Genomic DNA, 19,058 nt, shown 5'->3' with positions numbered 1-19,058 from the left:
TGTCCAAAGAAAAAGGGTTTTGTTAAATCATTATTTTAAAAACCATGGCAGAGTTTGTGGATTTGATCAAGATTAAATAAAGCTGTGTTGTGTACGTGTGTGTGTGTGAGACGGAATCTCACTCTGCTGCCCAGGCTGGAATGCAGTGGTGCCATCTCGGCTCACTGCAATACCAGGTTCAAGCGATTCTCTTGCTTCAGCCTCCCGAGTAGCTGGGATTACAGGCACCTGCCACCACACCTGGCTAATTTTTGTATTTTTAGTAGAGACAAGGTTTCACCGTGTTGGTCAGGCTGCTCTCAAACTCCTGACCTCATGTGATCCATCCTCCCTGGCCTCCCAAAGTGCTGGGATTACAGGTGTGAGTCACCACACCTGACCTCATATTTTCAATTTTTAAAATAATAACCAATATGCAGGAAAAAAGTCACATTTCCACCGAATATGTTTCTGATTCTAGCAGTCACTGTAAAGGAAACTTTAGAGTCCCAGGATCCCTTCTAGCCCCTTCTGGGCTGGTCCAGTTTCAAGTAGGTTCAAGTCCTCTTGACCACCAGACATTGTCTTTCCTCCCTGGCGTGAGTTGCTGACCCACCAGTCCATTTTCTTCTGACCAAAGAAAAGTGACAATTCACCTTCTTTAAAAAGCTAACTCTTTTCCTGAGTTTCAGATGAAGCGGACATATGTTCCCAAGTAACTTGCAAGGTACTACGATGGATACCCTTTAAACACAATGAATGACTTTCTAGCCCCTCTAGGACCTGATGACAAGCTCTTCCTAGCTCTGAAGTCTCTGATCATGATTCATTTAGGTCTTCTCCCTGCCATTCACCCAGAGAAATGACCTTGCAGCACAGTCAGCGATGCAAAGCCCGTTCCCGTCATGCCGTACAAGGCGGCAGCAAAGAGGGAAATTCTTCACCAATACCTCAGCCCATCAGCAAGGGCAGAACCCAAATAGACTGGTGATTCCCCGAGAGGGATGAACTTCCTTTCTCTGTTACTTGTCAGATTCCAGGTTAATTTTTTGCTATTGCCCCAAGTATAAAACAAGGAGAGCAATATCCCTTTCACAGACCATGTTTCTAAATCTTCATATTCCTCCAATGCCTTTTTATCTCTAGAAGAATCCTCCTCTCACGGAAACACTCTCACCCAGGGCACACTGTCAACTCCATTGCTCCTGCAATGACAGGAAGGGTGAGGAGGTGGCTATGAGGCATACAGTTCAGGAGTGACACAGTGACTTTATGCTGCTTGGTTGACCATATAATCCTCCCAGAGGCTCCCTGTTGTAATTCCCTTCAATTCTTCAGGCCCTTCGATTAGAGTTCCTCCGGTTACCTCATCATGTTTACCCTGCGGTCTAAGGTCAACTGTTGAATTTAGCCCTCTTGGTCTATGGAATATCAAAGTCCATTCCTGATGGGCCCAAACAAGCCTTTTTTGGCTTCTAGTAACAACTGCCCTCCTGAAAGCCACGCGCCACATCAAACAGGTCAGATTCCCCCTCAGCTCTTCCTCTCAGACCTCCGCTTTCCTGAGACGCCCTGTTAGGGCAACCACTGTCCTGAGATAGTTCTCCTGTCCTCAGTTTTTAAAATGCTAAGTCTCTATTCTGTAGTCATTTCTCATCACTAATCATTCTTTTGGAAGAGGAATCTTTTCTTTTCCTTCCCCTAGAAAATAGAAGGGAGAGTTTTGGGGTCCATCCTTACCGAGATTTTCTGCTATGTCATCTTGGTACAGAGTTCAGTCTAATGAAAACATTGTCACAGATTGATTAAAACCACCAGGAAAGCAGACAAGAGCATGCTCAATTGCTTTAGTTTTTCTTTTTTGTTGTTGTAATATTGCATGATACAATGAGTATTAGAGGAAAATTAACTTTCCGTTGACATATTGAAACAATTTATACTTAAAGAAGATCTTAAACAGCCAACTCAAACTATTGTACATGGATTTCTGAATGAGGTGGGGTTTTTTTATTTTGCTTTGTTCCAGACAATGTCTCACTCTGGTTGCCCAGGCTGGAGTACAGTGGCATGATCACTGCAGCCTTGACCTCCTGGGCTCAAGCGATCCTCCCAACTCAGCCTCCTGAGTAGCTGGGACTAAGGCACGCACACCATGCCTAGCTAATTTTTATTTTTTATTTTTGTAGAGACAGGGTCTCCCTATGTTGCTCACACTGGTCTTGAATCCCTGGGCTCAAGCGATCCTCCCACCCCAGCCTCCCAAAGTGTTGGGATCACAGGTGTGAGCCATGCACCACATGACATTTAATGAGCTTTTTTTTTTCCTATTTTTCTTTTCTTCCTTTTTTTTTGGCCAGGTAAATATTAATGAGTTTCAAAAGCAGAATGTGATGCCTTACACTGGCGATCTTCATACTAACCCACAATATTCAGTAAATCTCATTTGGAAGAGAGAAGAAAAGCTGAATTCCCTGTTTTCATGACAATTAAATTAAATATTAGTTGCTGGATGCCCAATTTCAGTGACATAACAGCCTTCTCATCCCATTCCCCTTCTATAATTCTGAGGGTTTGGTGTGGAATGAGGTAAGTCGACCAAAATTTGCTTATAAACATCCTTTATTGTACATAGACAGTGGATACTGAGAATGATCAAGTAAATGGAATTTTGAACAGGTAAAGAGGAAACAAAGAATTAAGGTATCCCTGTGGAATAGTGCAAGATAGGAGTGCCCCACCCATAGTGTTATCTACAATAGGTACTCCGGGGAAAGGACACCAAGGAGTCAGACCACAAATGTATGACCAGCACAATTCTATGATCAAACTCTACCTCTAGCAAGGCGTCTCAACAATCAAGTTCTATTTAAATCATTCGCTCGTGTCTTCTTTCAGTCATGATGAAATAATGAGAATATCATAAGGAACAGAAGGTAATGCATTGGTCACCACCCTTGGAGAGGCTGGTGGGATGTATCTGGATTAGTCCTCACGGGGGTTGCTATTTTCCTGCATAGTCTTCATTATCCAGTCAACGTAGTTCTTTACCCGTGTGTAGAGCCCATAGGTCCCACACTGGGGCCCCCAGGACACCAGGCCAGCTGCGTAGAATTTGGTCTTGTCATTGGGATCCTGTACAGCAAAGGCCCCACCACTGTCCCCTTTACAGCTATCCATGCCCTTCTCTCCTCCAGCACAGATCATGTTAGGAGTGAAAACATAGGCCTCTGCATCTGCTGTGGGTTTCTCCATTTTCACTTCTTTGCATTTTCTTAAAGGAGCTACAGGTAACCTTGCCGCCTTGAGGCGAACAGCACGATCTCTCTTCTCTGTTCGGCCCCAGCCTGAGATCAGTCCCAGGTCCCCATCCATGAGGTTGTAGTCGGAAGAGGTGCCTGGTAGGCAGATGGGAGAGACGGTGGGTCCCATTTTCACTGGGTCTTTCAGCCGCACCAGTGCAATGTCATTATCAAAATTTGTTCGTCCTTCTGGGACTTCCAGCAGCTTCCATCCCGGATGAATAAACACATGCTCAGGAGTGAGCATCTTGGATTTTGCCAGCCGTGAGGTCTGCACTGAGGTGGACCCAACATACATTGTTGGCTCCCTGTTTCCCTCCACAACATGAGCAGCCGTCAGCACCCAGTACTCATCAATGAGCGCTCCACCAGCCCATGGGTTGTCAAAGAAGACTTGCCAGGGGAAGTTTTTAATATCTGCATCGGATCCTCCAATTATCCTCTGTTTTTCTTCAAAGGGTTCTCTGGGGACTCCACAGACTAGGAAGGAATAAAACAACACAGGGAAGGAGGAAGAAATGATGCTGGCTTCCTGCAAATCCTCCAACCACTCACATAATTTACCTGCTAGGTTGCAGGATTCTCTAGTACAAAATACTCAACCCTATTTGGTCAACAATCTCAATACCTGACCCACTCTGGCCTTACCTAAACATCCCGCTTTGCCGATGTCATAAGCTGGCTCATGGGAGAGCTCAGTTAAACGGAGGCAGTGTGTGAATCACTGAGTCCAGATGCACTAATGCCTCACACTATCCACAGTGTGACCCACAGCCCCTCTGGAGGCAGGGGTCCCCTTTGCACCTCCCAACTCGGCACATGAGGCCAGTGGCCAACCAAGAGCCAGTGCTGGAAACGCTTTTCTCACACAGATGGTAGAGGAGGAAAGATTTCTGCCTTCTTCAGATGCCCAGATCAAACTTCAATCACCTTCTTTACTGGAGTCCTAGTTGCACCTGAGTCCCTCCTAGTAAACCACAGGTCAGCCTAGGAAGTAGAGAGGGGTCCCTTCTTTGGCCTTGACCTCTCACTCCCAGTGACTGGTGCCATGACCATTCAGTTATACTAATAACTGAATTCAAGTGAAGCCGCTTACCTAAATCCCTTACTAGACAGCCTGGAGGGACTCCAAGTTGAGCACAGTAGGCTGTGAACTTAGACAGACCTGGGCTCAAAGCGTGCCTTTACCACTTGCTAACTCTGTGAACTTGCACCCCACCCATTCACATTTGACATTGGTCAGATAGGACCAGTGACACCTAGCTCACAGGGCTGTTATATGGACACGAATGAGATAATAAATGCAACAAATCAGCTCAGTCTTCAGCTTTCAGTACCACCCAGGATGGTTATTATCCTATTGGATTTGCCCCAGCCTTCTGCTACCCAACTCTTATCTTCCTCATTCTTTGAATTCCTCTATATCTTGCTGCCCTATAAACTTTTAATATAATAACTAGGCTATTTAGCTAGACTTGTTTCTGAGTGTTGATTACTCACTCTCAGCTTTCAGGCCCTGTTTTTAGCAGTTCTGTATCTTCTCACTGCAGCTACATTACCAGACACCAACTGTCGCTGGCTGACGTTTCTATTTCCTTCCAGTTGGCCTGGCTTCAGTGTGGCTGAGGAGGTTCCCCACGGCCCTGGCAGCCCACGGCACAGTGATACTGCCACCTCACTGAGCTGGACTCTGGCAGGTCACTGTTCAGTCCTTTCCCAAGAGGATTACAGTTGCTTTCAGAAGGTGACTCCCAGTCACCCGTGGCTATCATCTCTCCCCAAGCCTCGGCCTCCTTACCTGGAACACATTTCGGCAGCTCTGGGCCCAGCACCTCATTCACCCAGCTCCCGTTACCAGCACAGTGATACTCCCCTGGAATAGCACAGAGAACACAGGCCACACTCACCACCACATCTTCCTTCTTCCATTCCCCCCCCCCACCCCAACACCCTGCCCCGTTCCTTCAGAGCCTCAGCTCGTCTAGGATTCAAGTAGTAAATCAGATTAAATCAGCCAGAAAAAAAAATATCTTCCTCCAAACAATCCCTCAGGCCTCTAGCCTGCCGGGGAGACAAAGGGAACATCTCCAAAGCAGAAGGAAAGAAGGCATCGGGAAAGTGGGGAAATAAATACAAAGCAATGCAGAGAACGTATTAGGGTCTCATTCAGCCCTTCACCTAGCATGACCAAAGCCTCTACATCAAGAAAGCCAGTCAGTGTAGTTTGGTGGCTTAAAGCTGAAGGCACTGCTCCTGTGGGTTTTACATGAAATAACTGGTCAAAAGGTGGGTAATCCCATGAAATGGATGTTGTAGGGGAATTCCTGCTGCAGCTGTGAAACTCAGTTGGTGACCTCTATGATTCCCTGTGACTGATGCTCCCCCTGAACGTGCCCTGCTCCAGATGAAAACTGTATCTTTGGACGAAGCCAAGGGGATGAACAATGTCTGTCCTATCGCCTTCATTTGTCTCCAAACTCTCTCTGGCACAGATAGATTATGCTATCCACCCTCCAACACCTTCTCACTCTCTCTCTCTCTTCTCCAGTAGAAGAAACCTACCACCTCCTCCATTTTCCATGTAGTAATACGGCTCCTCACAAGTGTAGCGGATGACAGAACCAAACAAAGTGCTCTCTGGGTCTTCAACTTTACCATTCTCAATGGATTCAGGAATGCCACAGTCCACAGCTACCAGACGAAGGAAGGAGAGTGATGGTCAGGACAGCCACTTCCTCCAAGGAAGAGTCACGGGGCCAGGTTCATCCTCACTGCTTCCCCACCCCATATCCACAGGCACACCTGGGGTGAACCTCCCCACACCAGCCTCTCTGTGGCCATCCTCCCCAACTGGCATCTCTCAGCTCCCTCACCCGCTGAGATGCCAATTCAGATGGCCCCGTGAAAGCCGTAGTGAAGAGCCTGGTTCTCAGTGGTTGGTGAAGGCCCAGTGGAAGCCACAAATGCACCCACGTGGGGCTACTAACTCAACCTATCCCATAGCCCCTTTCTTGGAAAGAAACATGCCGATCTAGTTGGCCTGTGACCAGATGCGGGGCTGGGACTAGAAAAGCTTCCATGACTGGCTTCCCTTCAAAAACCCAACCCACTCCCTCACATGCCTAAGAGGAAACCATGCATTTGAATTTTGATGTGCTGATCTTTCCATTCTCTCTGAGAGAAAAAGAAAGACTTCCACTTTGAAGAGACACATACGTTGACATTTCAGTTTGGAATTACTCCACTTTCCATTGCTTTGACAAGTCGAATAGAAAGATGTTGCACCAACACGTCCCTGGAGAATAATAAACATCACCACTTATTTCTGAAGAGAGATATGGGAAACCAAAATCAAAACTGGAATTGATCTCTGGCCTTGGATCAATGAGGAGTCCTCACCACAAGAAGCCTGGGAACATCTTAGCAGACCCAAAGCACCCAGGAGATGAGGCTGACAGAAAGCTTTGCCCCAACGTGTCAACTCCCCTTCCCCAAGAAGACTGAAGGCAGAGAGAATGCCAAGCTGGCCAGGGAGCTCCATGACTCACAAGGGAGAACCACAGATCTTAAGCTGTTGTGTTTATGGGAAAGGTGTTATACCTTGATCACACACATACATTGGGTAAACAACTGGACAATTCAGTCCGCCCATCCTGATCTGGGGCCAGGGACTGGGGAGAAGCCAAGATGGTACTTTACCTCCACAACTTCAAACCCATCCAGACAGGTTATCTGCACCACATCTCTAAAGACATATTTTGCCTTCGCAGGCTCCCAAACAGAATTGGGAGTGTCTTCCTTAGGGCAGGGCATTGCTTGAAAGAACAGAAGTTGGGACAGGAGAAAAAAATTACTAAATAGTTGAAGACTCTCATTCTATTTACATCATTCTCACACTTTCTAAAATCGTCCAGTTGTCCTCAATCCTGATGCTTAACATTCCAATACAGCAGATGTCTAAAATCATATGGCATTACCAACTAACCACCCGCAAGCTGTCTGCAGTCTCAGGTCTAGTTAAAGGATTACTAGAGGTTGAGGCATTTCTAGCAATCATTGACTGGTTTAGATTTTCCTGAAGAAGTGAAGTATCTCAGGATTCTATCAGAACAACAATCTATCTGTTTTTAAAATTATTTTTGCTTTGTTTTTGTTTTGTTTTAGAGACAAGGTTTTGCTCTGTTGCCCAGAGTGGACTCAAACTCCTACTTCCTGGGCTCAAGGGATCCTCCTGCCTCAGCCTCCCTCGGTAGCTGAGATCACAGGTGCTTCCAGTGTGCCTGGATCATCTACCTGCTTTGATCCCACATTGTTTGGGGACTTTGGTATCACCAACCGAAGAGGCACTTCTAGGTTACTCACGATCTCCATGGTAGCGAAGTTTCCAGCCCTTTTTTTGCCCTGTTAGATCAGTTTGGAAGATGATATCAAGAGCATTACTCTTTGTTTCAATATTTAGAGGCCCAGGGAATCCATGACCACAGTAAGGACCAAATTGCCGATCTCCTGCAACAAACTGAACAAAATGATGAAATCAGAAGAGGGAAAGAACTAAAGGGAAGAGGTAAAATTGGGAAGTGGGAGATACAAATAAAAGAGGCATTAAATGTCACATAAAATAAGGAGGAGGAAAATAAGGGTCAGGAGAAAAGATAATTTTATCTTCAGGCTGAGTGCAGTGGCTCACGCCTATAATCCCAGCACTTTGGGAGGCCGAGGTGGGAGCGTTGCTTGAGGCCAGGAGTTTCAGGCTATCCTGAGCAACATAGCAAAACCCCATCTCTGTAAAAAAAAAATAATAACAATAAAAATATTAGCTGGGTTTGATGATGCACGCCTGTGGGCCCAGCTACTCAGGAGGCTGAGGTGGGACGCTTGCTTGAGCCCAAGAGATCAAGGCTACAGTGAGCTGTGATTGCACCACTGCACTCCAGCTTGAGCAACAGAGCAAGACGCTGTATCAAAAAAATATTTCTTTGTCTTCAGGGAGAGATCTCTCTGTGTAAGTTAAGGGTGGGGTATTAATCAACCATCACGCACAACTAAACTGTCAAGGCAGTTTCCCTCTGAGTCAGCTGCTTCCACATCAAAATCTTCTCTCCGCAAGGTCACCACCACTTGGAACCCTTTCTCCAACCGGATCTGGTATTCACACCTTGAGTTCTCTGGATATGGTTTGGGATAATTGGGACTTGCAATCTCCCCAATCAGTGCAGTGAATACATCCCCACTGCAATTAACTAACAGAGAAAAAGAGAAAGGGAGAATCAAATACAGGGTCAAGCAAAGGAGTTCCTGCACTATTCTATGATTCCTTCTCTCAGAAACTGACAGTCCTGCATTCAAACTAACCTGAGATCCCTGCCCTAACCGGAGGGATACAGCAATTACACGTGCAATACATATCAGTAGGAATACCCAATCCCTATTAGGTTTCCATCACTTTGCTTAGGATGGAGCCTTTCTGGTTATGAACAGCCCCCAGTAGACCCTTTACAGGCATCTATCTCTCTTCTCCAATTAACTAACTTTACCCTATAGTCTTATCTTCCTCCCTTCTTGTGGCTTCATCTCAGCTTATGAGTAACTAAGAATAGATGCCAATACAGAGTGATATAATGGACTCTGGGGACTCAATGTGGGAGGAGGTTGAAACAGGGGCGAGAAAACTACACATTGGGTATAGTGTACACCGCTCAAGTAACAAGTGCACTAAAATCTCAGAATTGACCACTAAAGAACTCATCCATGTAACCAAAAACACCAGTACCCCCAAAACTATTGAAATTATTAAAAATAATAAATAAATAAATAAATTCTAAAATAAAAAAGAAGTGCCAAACGAAGGCTTGGCCTAATCGAAGTTGGAAGGGTGGACAAAGCCCTTTCTGAGGCCTCAGCCATTCCAAATCCCAGGGAACATGCAACCCTCTTAACACCAAGCTCACCTCCACAATTCTTCATGTCATCATGGAGGAAATATTCCGGGGGGCAGGAGCAGAAGTAACCACCAATGAAATTGTTGCAGAAGTGGCTACAAGGGACATCTACAAAATCTGTGCATTCATTTATGTCTACAAAGAGTAGAAAGAGGCTGAGGTCAAGAACAAACACCAAGAAGGGAGAATGAGGTTAAACCCAAAACCATAAGGGTAAGAAAAAATAGGAAAGGCCTATTGCTTAAAGATCCATCAAGGGATCACATTTCAGGCTACTATTATTCCATATTACTCTCCTGACATATGATTCCAGAGTTGAGCCCTACCACTACACAGCTATAAGGAAGCTCGTGTGTGTGTGTGTGTGTATGTGACATAGCCTCACTCTGTCACCGAGGCTGGAGTGCAGTAGTGGGATCTTGGCTCACTGCAACCTCCACATTTTCAAGCAAGTTCAAGCAAGTCTCATGCCTCCACCTCCCGAGGAGCTGGGAACACAAGCACGCACCACCACTATGCCTGGTTAATTTTTCGTATTTTTAGTAGAGACAGGGTTTCACCATGTTGGCCAGGCTGGTCTTTAACTCCTGGGCTCCGGTAATCCACCCGCCTCAGCCTCCCAAAGTGCTGGGATTACAGGTGTGAGCTACCATGCCCGGCCTAGGCAGCTCTTAATGTCAGAGATCCTTGACTTTTCTCATGTACAGAGCATTTCAGCTCTAGGGATGACACTCTGCAAGGTAAACATCATGACGATGCCTTCTGCAGGGAGGAATCAGTACATTCATTGCTTTATATGATGTTGGTCCTTCTGTCAAATCTAAACAATAGTTTGGCTTTATGAGATGTCCTAGCTTCATTTTAACCTGGAGAGAGATACAGAAGTACCCAGAATTTGAAGGTTTGAATGCCATATTTTGAATGGGTTTAAATACTACACATTCCTTGTGTGATTCTTGGCAAGTTATTAACTTTCCTAGTCCTTATTTTCTTCATCTTTATATGGAGCAAACAATACCTACCTTGAAGGATTAAAGTGACAATTGTGTTAAAATAGGAAAAATCCCCAATCCCCAATACATACTCAGTTTATAGTGGCTCTCAACAAATTGCTGTTTATTATGTACTATGTGTTATTACCATGATCATCATCACCACTAAGAAATGATCATGCATTTGAATTTCACAAAAGTGATTTATGGAGCGACCCAGGCCAAGTCAACACTTTTTATAAGAATTACGAACAGAATCCTCATTCAATGTGTTGCTCAGTGGATTTCTCATTTCTAATCTTTCAGCTGGGTCAATAAGGCATATGCAGAAGGGTGAGCCTTACCTGTGGCAACATAGTATGCAGCAAACCCCGTAAAACGCTCTTCATTGGAAAAGTCTGACTTAAAGATCACCTGGAGTTTGTTGTATGGGACTTGGAACTCTTCCACAATTGGAGAGTGGGGATTGTTACTGCTCCTCTGTCCACAGAGCCTCCCTTCTTCACTGTCTCCTGAGATTATCTAAGAGAAGAGTCACAAAAAAAAAATCTAGGAAAGGGTAATATTTTGGTATGGAGGTAAGAGAAGGGACAGAGAGAATAGAACATTTATGCCACTAGGACTTGACTCCAGTTCACTGTGAGTACAGGCGGCACTCCCTCCCACATCCTCATTCCGCTACCTTAGCCCTAGTCTTCCATCTCTATTCTTTTTGTGCTTATAACATACCTGCACTGAGTCATACGCACAGTTCTCTGACAGCTCAATGTCCAGATGGGTGAAGTAGAGGTGAATCCCATACCCTTCAGGAACTTCTATGTCCCAAGATTTCTCTACCTCACTGGGATATGCCTGAGGATAGTTAGGGGACAGGATCTCCCCATACATGGTAGGCTCAGCATAAACCCATGCCAAAAGGGAAAACAGGACAATGCACCTGAAAAAAAAGAGGCATAGATTGGCGGGTGACCCAGGCACCAGTAGCCTAGGACAGAACGCGCTATTTGCCAGAGGCAGAAGAAAGGGGGAAGAAGAGAGGCAGTCAATCAGCCATGGGGGAGAATCTTAGGTCGGAATAAAGAAAAGGCCCAGGTCAAACCAAAACCCAGGCTTCAGACAAGAGCCCTCTTTTTTTTTTTTGAGACAGGTTCTCACTCTGTCACCCAGGCTGGAGTGCAGTGGTGTGATCTCAGGTCACTGCAGCCTCGACCTCCCACGCTCAAGTGATTCTACCACCTCAGCCTTTTGAGTAGCAGGGACCACAGGTGACACGCACGACGCTGGGCTAATTTTTTTTTTTTTTTAATAGAGACAGGGTCTCCTTATGTTGCCCAGGCTGGTCTCAAAGTCCTGGGCTCAAGCAATCCTCCTGCCTCAGCCTCCCAAAGTGCTGGGATTACAGGCGTGAGCCATCATGCCTGGCCCATGAGCGCTTTTCTTGAGAAGATGAAGGGAATGGAGTCTGTGTCATCTCAGGGACCCTTGATCACTTACCACATCTCTGGCGATTTGTCCACCCTGGTGAGCTGCCTGTCTCTTGGTCCTGGCTTTCTGCACCTCCGGACTTTGGAGCCTAAGGGGTGGCAGGCCTGGCTGTATTTGTCTGACAAACACAAGCACCTTCTTTGGTGGTGCGGCGTCACCTGGGGCTCAGTGTCACCTTCAAAGGTATAACACACAGGGCCATATCACCAACATCCCCACATGGCACCGTGCCCCTCACACCCTCCCTAGTTAACTTCGACTAACTTTCTAGACTATAGCTAAATTGTATCCTTCCCTCATTGCTTCTCTGGACTTTCTCCTAATTTTTCTCCAAAGGAATCGAGTACTTTCTCCCAGTTTTCTTCTTCCTCTATTGTCCTCCACCAGCACCACCCCCACGGTATCAGTCTCTCTCCTGCCCTCAAGAACGATGCTCCCATTTCCACTCAGGTTTTCAAGTCTTGGCGCATCATGATCATCCATGTAGGACAGCCCCTCTTCTTTAACCGTGATCATCTTATCTCCTCAAGCAGCCCTGTCTGTTTATCATTGCGTGCATCTCCGCTGATGCTCCCAACGCCCACCGATGGAGGCAGGAGCTTCTTTCACTAGGGGAAGGCAGGGACCCTGGGACAAGCGGTCTGAGAAGGAAGTGCTGCCCCACTGAGACAGGGTTGTGCGAGGAAGGAGAAAAGGGACAGCCAAATGACAAGGAACATAAAAACTTCCTACATTCGTTTTCCAGAGTTTGTTTGGGGTTTGTCCCTGCCCCCCACCGCCAACTTACTGAAAATACAAGCTATCTCCCCACAGTTCCTAGTAAAGTGTTGCTAAAATTGCTTTAACCCTGAAAACAGTGGTAGGTAAGGGGGTGAAGTAGGGGTGGATGGGGTGAGCCTAAGAGAAATAGGTTGTCTATATTCTGCCTTTTTTTATGCTGCCTTTGTCAGCCCTCTATCATTGCCCCAAGCCCTCCTACGTGAAGTTTTCTGCCTTTCCTTTTTCCTCCATCAAAGCTCTGCTCCTCGTTTGTAAGGATTTTACCTTCAGAAGCTGGTAGGAGCAAGTGGGTCAGTTCCCTCTCTCCTGCCAGTGGGCATGCTGGGCAACCCCTCTGGCCCCCAGGGACAGCAGCACAGGGCCTTGACGCTCCCTCTGCAGGAACCTCCGGCCAGCCTCCCTGTCCTGGTTCTGTTCATAAGATTCCCTATGTCTGAAATTCCCTGATCTAAACAGAGGGGGCTGGGAGACCATGACTTAGGGAAACTCAGCCTTGATCTTGGAGCTCCCTCTGCTTTTGAAACAAGGACAGCGTCCTCCTCCCAGGCCAGAGAGCCCTCTATCCAGGGCTCCAGGGGGGAAAGGAGGAATGGGGAATTTCGCCGATTGCTTAATGCTATTTTTCAGCCAAAGGGTGTGTTTCTGAGTTTTCGGGGAAGTCAAGTGATTTCTGGGAAAAGGCGGGGATTGGTACCAGGGGAAATAACCAAACCCAGAAAGTCCAGCCCTCCAAATGTGTGTGAATCATGAATTAAGGGAAAGTAGTTATCAGAAATGTAAGTCTTCTCTGCTTTAAAGCAAATGTAATAGTTGATAATGACTTAACACCAAGACCCATAGTGGTATGGCGTGAGGCTTCCTCTTCATAACATCCCTCCACATCCCTTCCAAACATCGAAATTCTACCCCACAACCAAGCCCCCTTTCAGATCCAACCCAGAGTCCCTTATCCATAACCCTTGAAGCCAGGTGTGTTTTGAAATTTTATAGATTTTTTTAGGCTATGTAGTCCATGGACCCAATATTAGGTAACACCTCCTCCTCTCCCTCCCTTTATGGACCAGGATAACCCCCTATTAACAAACATTAAGATTCCTGCAGCTAAACACATTGATCTTACGGTAAATGGATAACTAAAGATTACAAATTACTTAAGTTCGGGTCAGGTTTTGCTGCCAAATTGAGTTTTAGTCCCAAACTTGAAAACAAACAAACAAAAAACAATAGCCAGGTATTGTGACACACGCCTGTAGTCCCAGCTACTCAGGAGGCTGAGGCAAGAGGATCACTTGTGCCAGGGAGGTCGAGGCTGCAGAGGGCACCACTGCACTCCAGCCTGGGCAACAGAATGAGATCCCATTACAAAAAAAAGACAGAGACTTTGTTTTCAGAGTCTTTTGGATTTTAGAATTGCAGACAAGGGACTGAGGGGCAGTGCCACTCCACAGAGCCTTCCCTGATCTCAGCTCCCCTTTATGCCCCTTTAGTTGGCTCAGCACTGGGCCTGGAGTCAGAAGATAGGCTCATGTCCCAGCTCTGCTCCTCACCAGTGGTGAAGTCTTAGGCTCATCACCTAACTTCCTAGTTTCTTTTCTTTTTTTTTTTTTTAAACCTGGCTCACTATTGACAGACCTAGTTTCTTCAAATATAAAACAGAAATCCTATCAGTTCTGCCTACCCTACATGACTATCAGATGGACCTAATGAAATAATTCGAGTGAACAAGCTTTGCACACTATGGTACCTAATAAATGTGCATGTTAAAAGGAAGAGAATCATGAGCCCGTAAGGTCTTGGAAGGCAGGTGCTGGGTCTGATCCGTCTTGGTATTGTCCACCATGTCTAGCAGTGTCATGCAGACCACAGATGTGTATGCAACCATCTGTGGCTCCCCTGGCTGCCCAGCATTCAAACTGCTTTGCCACATTAGAGGAGTTCCCCATGATATCAGTCTTGGGAACAGAGCCGACCTCCCAAGAAAGAAGACACAGGCACAAGAAGTGTGTCACCCCCACCCCCGGCAGCTCTGGAGCAGGCTAATTTGTAATCACCCGAAGCGTTCTTCCTGCCTGCTGCGTAGACAAAACCAATTCACTAAGACCATGGTATTGCAGTAGAGAAAGAGTTTAACGACACAGAGCTAGCCAAGTGAAAGGATGGGAGTTTATTTCTCAAATCAGTCCCCACAAGAACTCAGAGGCTAGGGTTCTTAAGGAGAATTTGGTGGGCGGTAAGAGCAGAGAATGGGTGCTACTGATTCGTTGGGGATAAAATCATAGGAGTGTAGAAAACAGACCTTGTGCACTAAGTCCACCTCTGGGTGGGGGTCACAGGACCAGTTGAGTCATGAATCATTTCAGAATGCAAAAGCCTGAAAAATATCTCAGAAGACCAATATTTGGTTTTACAATAGTGATGTTATCTATAGGAGCAATTGGGGAAGTCACAGATCTTGTGACCTCTGGCCGCATGACTCCTGAGCAGCAAAGGATTATAGAAAGGCAAGCTAGGGGTCAATGGCTGGTCATCGGTTAGCTACACCCACATCTTAGCAAAATTCAAGCCCCTCCCATAATCCTAATCTTGTGGCCTTTCATTAGTTTTACAAAGGCAGGTCCCTGAGCTAGGAGGGGGTTCATTTTAGGGAGGGACTAGTATCATCTTTGCTTCAGAGTTAAACTGTAAACTAAATTCCTCCCATGGTTAGCTTGGCCTATGCCCAGCAATGAGTGAGGACAGCCAGCCTGTGAGGGTAGAGGCAAGATGGAGTCACCCATGCTAGACTTCCCTCACTGTCATCATCTTTGCAAAGGCAGTTTCACATGCACACACATTCCATTCATCAGAGGCCCAGGCTTTGAATCCAGAGCCAGTAATGCCAGGAAGCAGGGACCCTAGAGCCTGTAGGGACAGTGGTGGCCACAGCAAGATCACAGAGGAGGGAGAGTTTTCAGCAGCACCCAGCATCCAGCCCCAGTGGGTAAGCATTGCAAGCTGAAGCATCCAGGCCATGGCCAAAGAAGTGGCAGCAGCGGCAGCCAGGTTCTGACCATTGTCCCTGCTAGGAAGCTTCCACAATGGCTCTGTAGCTCCCCTGGAATTTCCGTGAGCAATCCAGGGTCCCTTTAATAAATTCATCTTCTGCTACACTCAGCCAGAGTTGGTTTCTACTGCTTGCAACTAAAAATAATGGCTGATACAACACGCTCAGTGAGTATCTGAGGATTGGTTGATTGAATGTGCCAAAGTGAATTCAAACCATTCATTACCTTTCATTTTAGCCGTGTGACCTTGAAAAAGTTGCTTTGCCTCTCTGAGCTCCATCTTCATCAGGTGTAAGATGGGAATAATAGCACCTACTTCAGACACAGCTATCACTGTCAGGGCCCATTTGGCCAAGATTAAACAAAATAACGTATGCTAAGCATTCAGCATATACCTGGTACTCAGTAAGCTTTTAACAAATAACAAACCATATTAACTTCTCCAAACACCAAACACGGCAGCAGTAGCAGCAGCTTCCTCCCCATCAAGAGCATGCTTCAGTTAATACCAAGGAAAAGAGGACGCCTTATCAATGTGTCCAGGGTTCCTTCTCCTTTTCCTTGGAACTCAACACTGCCTGATCTTGCCAGAAAAGTTAGACTCTCCTATCCTCACCTGTGTTTTATGTTCATTTCTGCAATTTTGCCACGAAATTGAAATACATTGCCAGGAGCAGTGGCTCACACCTGTAATCCCAGCAACTCAGAAGGCTGAGGTGGGAGGATTGCTTGAGGCTGGGAGTTCAAGACCAGCCTAGGCAACATAGGGAGACCTCATCTCTACAAAAAAGTTTAAAAATTAGCCAGCCTGTGGTCCCAGCTACTCAGGAGGCTGAGAGGCAGGAGGATTGCTTGAGCCCAGGAGTTCAAGGCTGCAGTGAGCTATGACCACAGCATTGCACTTCAGCCTGGGTGCTCCGTTTCCCACCTCAAATTTCACTGGTCAGGCATAGCGGCTCATGCCAAAGTGCTGTAATCCCAGCACTTTGGTAGACCAAAAAGAGAGGATCACTTGACGCCAGGAGTTCAAGACCAGCCTGGGGAACATAGCAAGATTTCATCTCTACAAAAAGTTAAAAAATTAGTCAGGCATAGTGGCATGCACTTGTAGTCCCAGCTACTCAGGAGGCCAAGGGAGGAGGATAACTTGAGCCCAGGATTTTGAGGCTGCAATGAGCTATGATCACACCACTGCACTCCAGCCTGGGCAACAGAGTGAGACCCTGTCTCAAAAATAAATAAAATAAAATTTCATCCAGCCATGTTATCTAAGTAGCTGTCGGAGATCCACAATGAGATTAAATGATGGTATTAAGAAGCTCCAACAACGGATTGCCAACAATAAAGGTTTTGAACAACAAATAACCCTCCCATTTTCAAATTTGAACAACAAATAACCCTCCCATTAATCAAACTCCAAAATTAAAGTTCAAATCCCATTGCAAACTGAAACTATGACATTAAAGTCAAAAGTAATTGAAGCCCGAAGTGTCTATGTTAAAGTCACAAAACCATCAGTTCCAATTTGTGTTCTGTTTAATCCCAGCTAGTGGGTTTCCAATCCCTGGGCAGAGTTGTGGTCCCTTCCAAAGCTGCAGCCTGGGCTGGAACAGGTTAGTTCCTCCAAGGCTTCAAAGACTGAGTTCTGAGGCAAACCTTCCATGAGTCTGTTTTTAAAATTCCGGAAAGTTAATGAGACACAAGAATATTGCAACACCAGCCCCACAACCACAAAATTTAGAAAATGAGCTATCCCCAGACCCCAAGACAATCATCCCAGGCAAAATTAAAATTATATTTCCAGAAACCACCACTTAATGTCACCAAAATCTGAAGAAGAAATTCAGTGGTATCTGAGGGCAACAGAAAAGCTTAAGCTTAGTTTAAAACCTTACCTTGAGGCCAGTCGATTTATGCCAGTTGTTCAGAATCCATGTCCCTGTGGGCCAGGGTGTGGTGGCTCACACCTGTAATACCAATACTTTGGGAGGCCAAAGCAGGAGGGTTGCTTGAGTTCAGGAGTTTGAGATCAGCCTGGGCAACATGGTGAGACCCTATCTCCACACACACAAAAAAAAGAATGCCAGGCATGCTAGAGCATGTCTGTAGTCCCAGCTACTCAGGAGGCTGAGGTGGGAGGATCACTTGAGCCCTGGAGGTCAAGGCTGCAATGAGCTGTGATCACACCACTGCACTCCAGCCTGGGCAATAGAATGAGACCCTGTCAAAAAAAAAAGTCTATGTCCTGTGAACTTAAACACCATTGGAAGAAAACATGTAGAAAAAGGTTAATTGGGCATTTTGTACTTGCCATATCGGGATCCTCGTAGGTGGAACTTTTAAATTTGCATCCCCTCCCACCATCTCCTGACCTTGTCCCCATGAGCCCCAAGCTGTGGGCTCTTCAGTGCCTTGTTAGTTGGTGAGCTCTCCCTAGTTAGAACTCTAGCAGCCTCCATGATATTAAAAAGGATAGACATTTCCATCGTGTGCCTCTTTTATGACTTCTGCCACTCCTCTTTTTTGGACTCACTAAGACCTAAAAAGCCTTCTTCCTAAGGAGGGCTTTCCCCACACCCTCATGTTCATTTCAGCTGAAAGCAGCACCCTCAGCAGATTTTTGAACTGAGGTTGTTACTAGGTGTCACTCCCGGGTGGGTGGTCATCCTGTCTTGTTTTCTCTGTTCTCTGTGGGTCGAGTTGTTTTCTTGATGAATCCCAATGCATGTACCTTCTGCTCACTGGGAAGGGCTGTCTGGCCTGGGACTCCAGCACAACCACCATGCCCTTACCTGGCCCCTTCAATCAGAGGCAGCCCAACAGTTAAAGGAGCACCCACACACAGAGAAAAAGAAAGAACCAATGCAAGAACTCCAACAACTCAAATGGCCAGACTGTCCTATGTCCACCAAACAACCTCACTAGTTCTCTAACAAGGGTTCTTAATGAGGCTGAGTTGGCTGAAATGACAGAAATAGAATTCGGAATATGGATAGGAATGAAGATCATTGAGATTCAGGAGAATGGCAAAACCCAATCCAAGGAAACTAAGAATCACAATAAAATGATGCAGAACCTGACAGATGAAATAACCAGTAAAAAAGAGAACCTAACTGATCTGATAGAGCTGAAAAACACACTACAAGAATTTTACAGTGCAGCCAGGCACAGTGGCTCATGCCTGTAATCCCAGCACTTTGGGAGGCTGATGCAGGTGGACCACTTGAGGCCAGGAGTTCAAGACCAGCCGGGCCAAATAGTGAAACCCTTTTTCTACTAAAACTGCAAAAATTAGCTGGACATGGTGGCATACGCCTGTAATCCCAGCTACTCAAGTGGCTGAGACATGCCAATCATTTGAACCTGGGAGGTAGAGGCTGCAGTGAGCCAAGATCATGCCACTGTACTCCAGTCTGGGCAACAGAGTGAGATTTTGTCTCAAAAATAAAATAAAATAAAAAATAAAAGAATTTCACAATGCAATAACAAGTATTAACAGCAGAAGAGACCAAGCTGAGGAAAGAATTGCAGAACTTAAAA

General features: G+C 46.0%; 1 protein-coding gene across 2 annotated transcripts; it reads right to left on the bottom strand.

The window, feature by feature from the left end:
- Positions 1-2,580: 2,580 nt before the first annotated feature.
- On the bottom strand, positions 2,581-13,084 carry C1S (complement C1s). Of its 2 annotated transcripts, none has more exons than XM_004052620.2 (12): positions 12,739-13,084; positions 11,704-11,869; positions 10,939-11,146; positions 10,554-10,731; positions 9,227-9,352; positions 8,319-8,518; positions 7,641-7,794; positions 6,978-7,093; positions 6,495-6,573; positions 5,841-5,969; positions 5,077-5,151; positions 2,581-3,758 (listed from the first exon to the last, which is right to left on the bottom strand). In XM_004052620.2, the coding sequence occupies exons 2-12, from the start codon at positions 11,706-11,708 to the stop codon at positions 2,962-2,964; spliced, it is 2,067 nt and encodes a 688-aa protein (XP_004052668.1). In that variant the 5' UTR covers positions 11,709-11,869; positions 12,739-13,084; the 3' UTR covers positions 2,581-2,961. The 2 variants fall into 2 exon arrangements, with proteins under 2 accessions (XP_004052668.1, XP_004052669.1); XM_004052621.4 differs by having other exon boundaries at positions 11,704-11,782; positions 12,739-13,064.
- Between the last annotated feature and the right edge of the window lie 5,974 nt (positions 13,085-19,058).

This window comes from Gorilla gorilla, chromosome 10, assembly GCF_029281585.2.
Source record: "Gorilla gorilla gorilla isolate KB3781 chromosome 10, NHGRI_mGorGor1-v2.1_pri, whole genome shotgun sequence".
Classification (NCBI taxonomy): domain Eukaryota; kingdom Metazoa; phylum Chordata; class Mammalia; order Primates; family Hominidae; genus Gorilla; species Gorilla gorilla.
The sequence above is the reverse complement of the archived record's forward strand: the minus strand, read 5'-3'. Positions and strand labels throughout refer to the sequence as shown.

Bases quoted from the DNA above. Each gene is read 5' to 3' on its own strand.
- C1S (XM_004052620.2), bottom strand. The intron at 7,094-7,640 runs GTGAGTAACCTA...TGTTCTTTCAAG, and splicing joins ACTTCGCTACCATGGAGATC to CAATGCCCTGCCCTAAGGAA. The intron at 5,152-5,840 runs GTAGGTTTCTTC...GTGCTATTCCAG, and splicing joins CATGGAAAATGGAGGAGGTG to GGGAGTATCACTGTGCTGGT.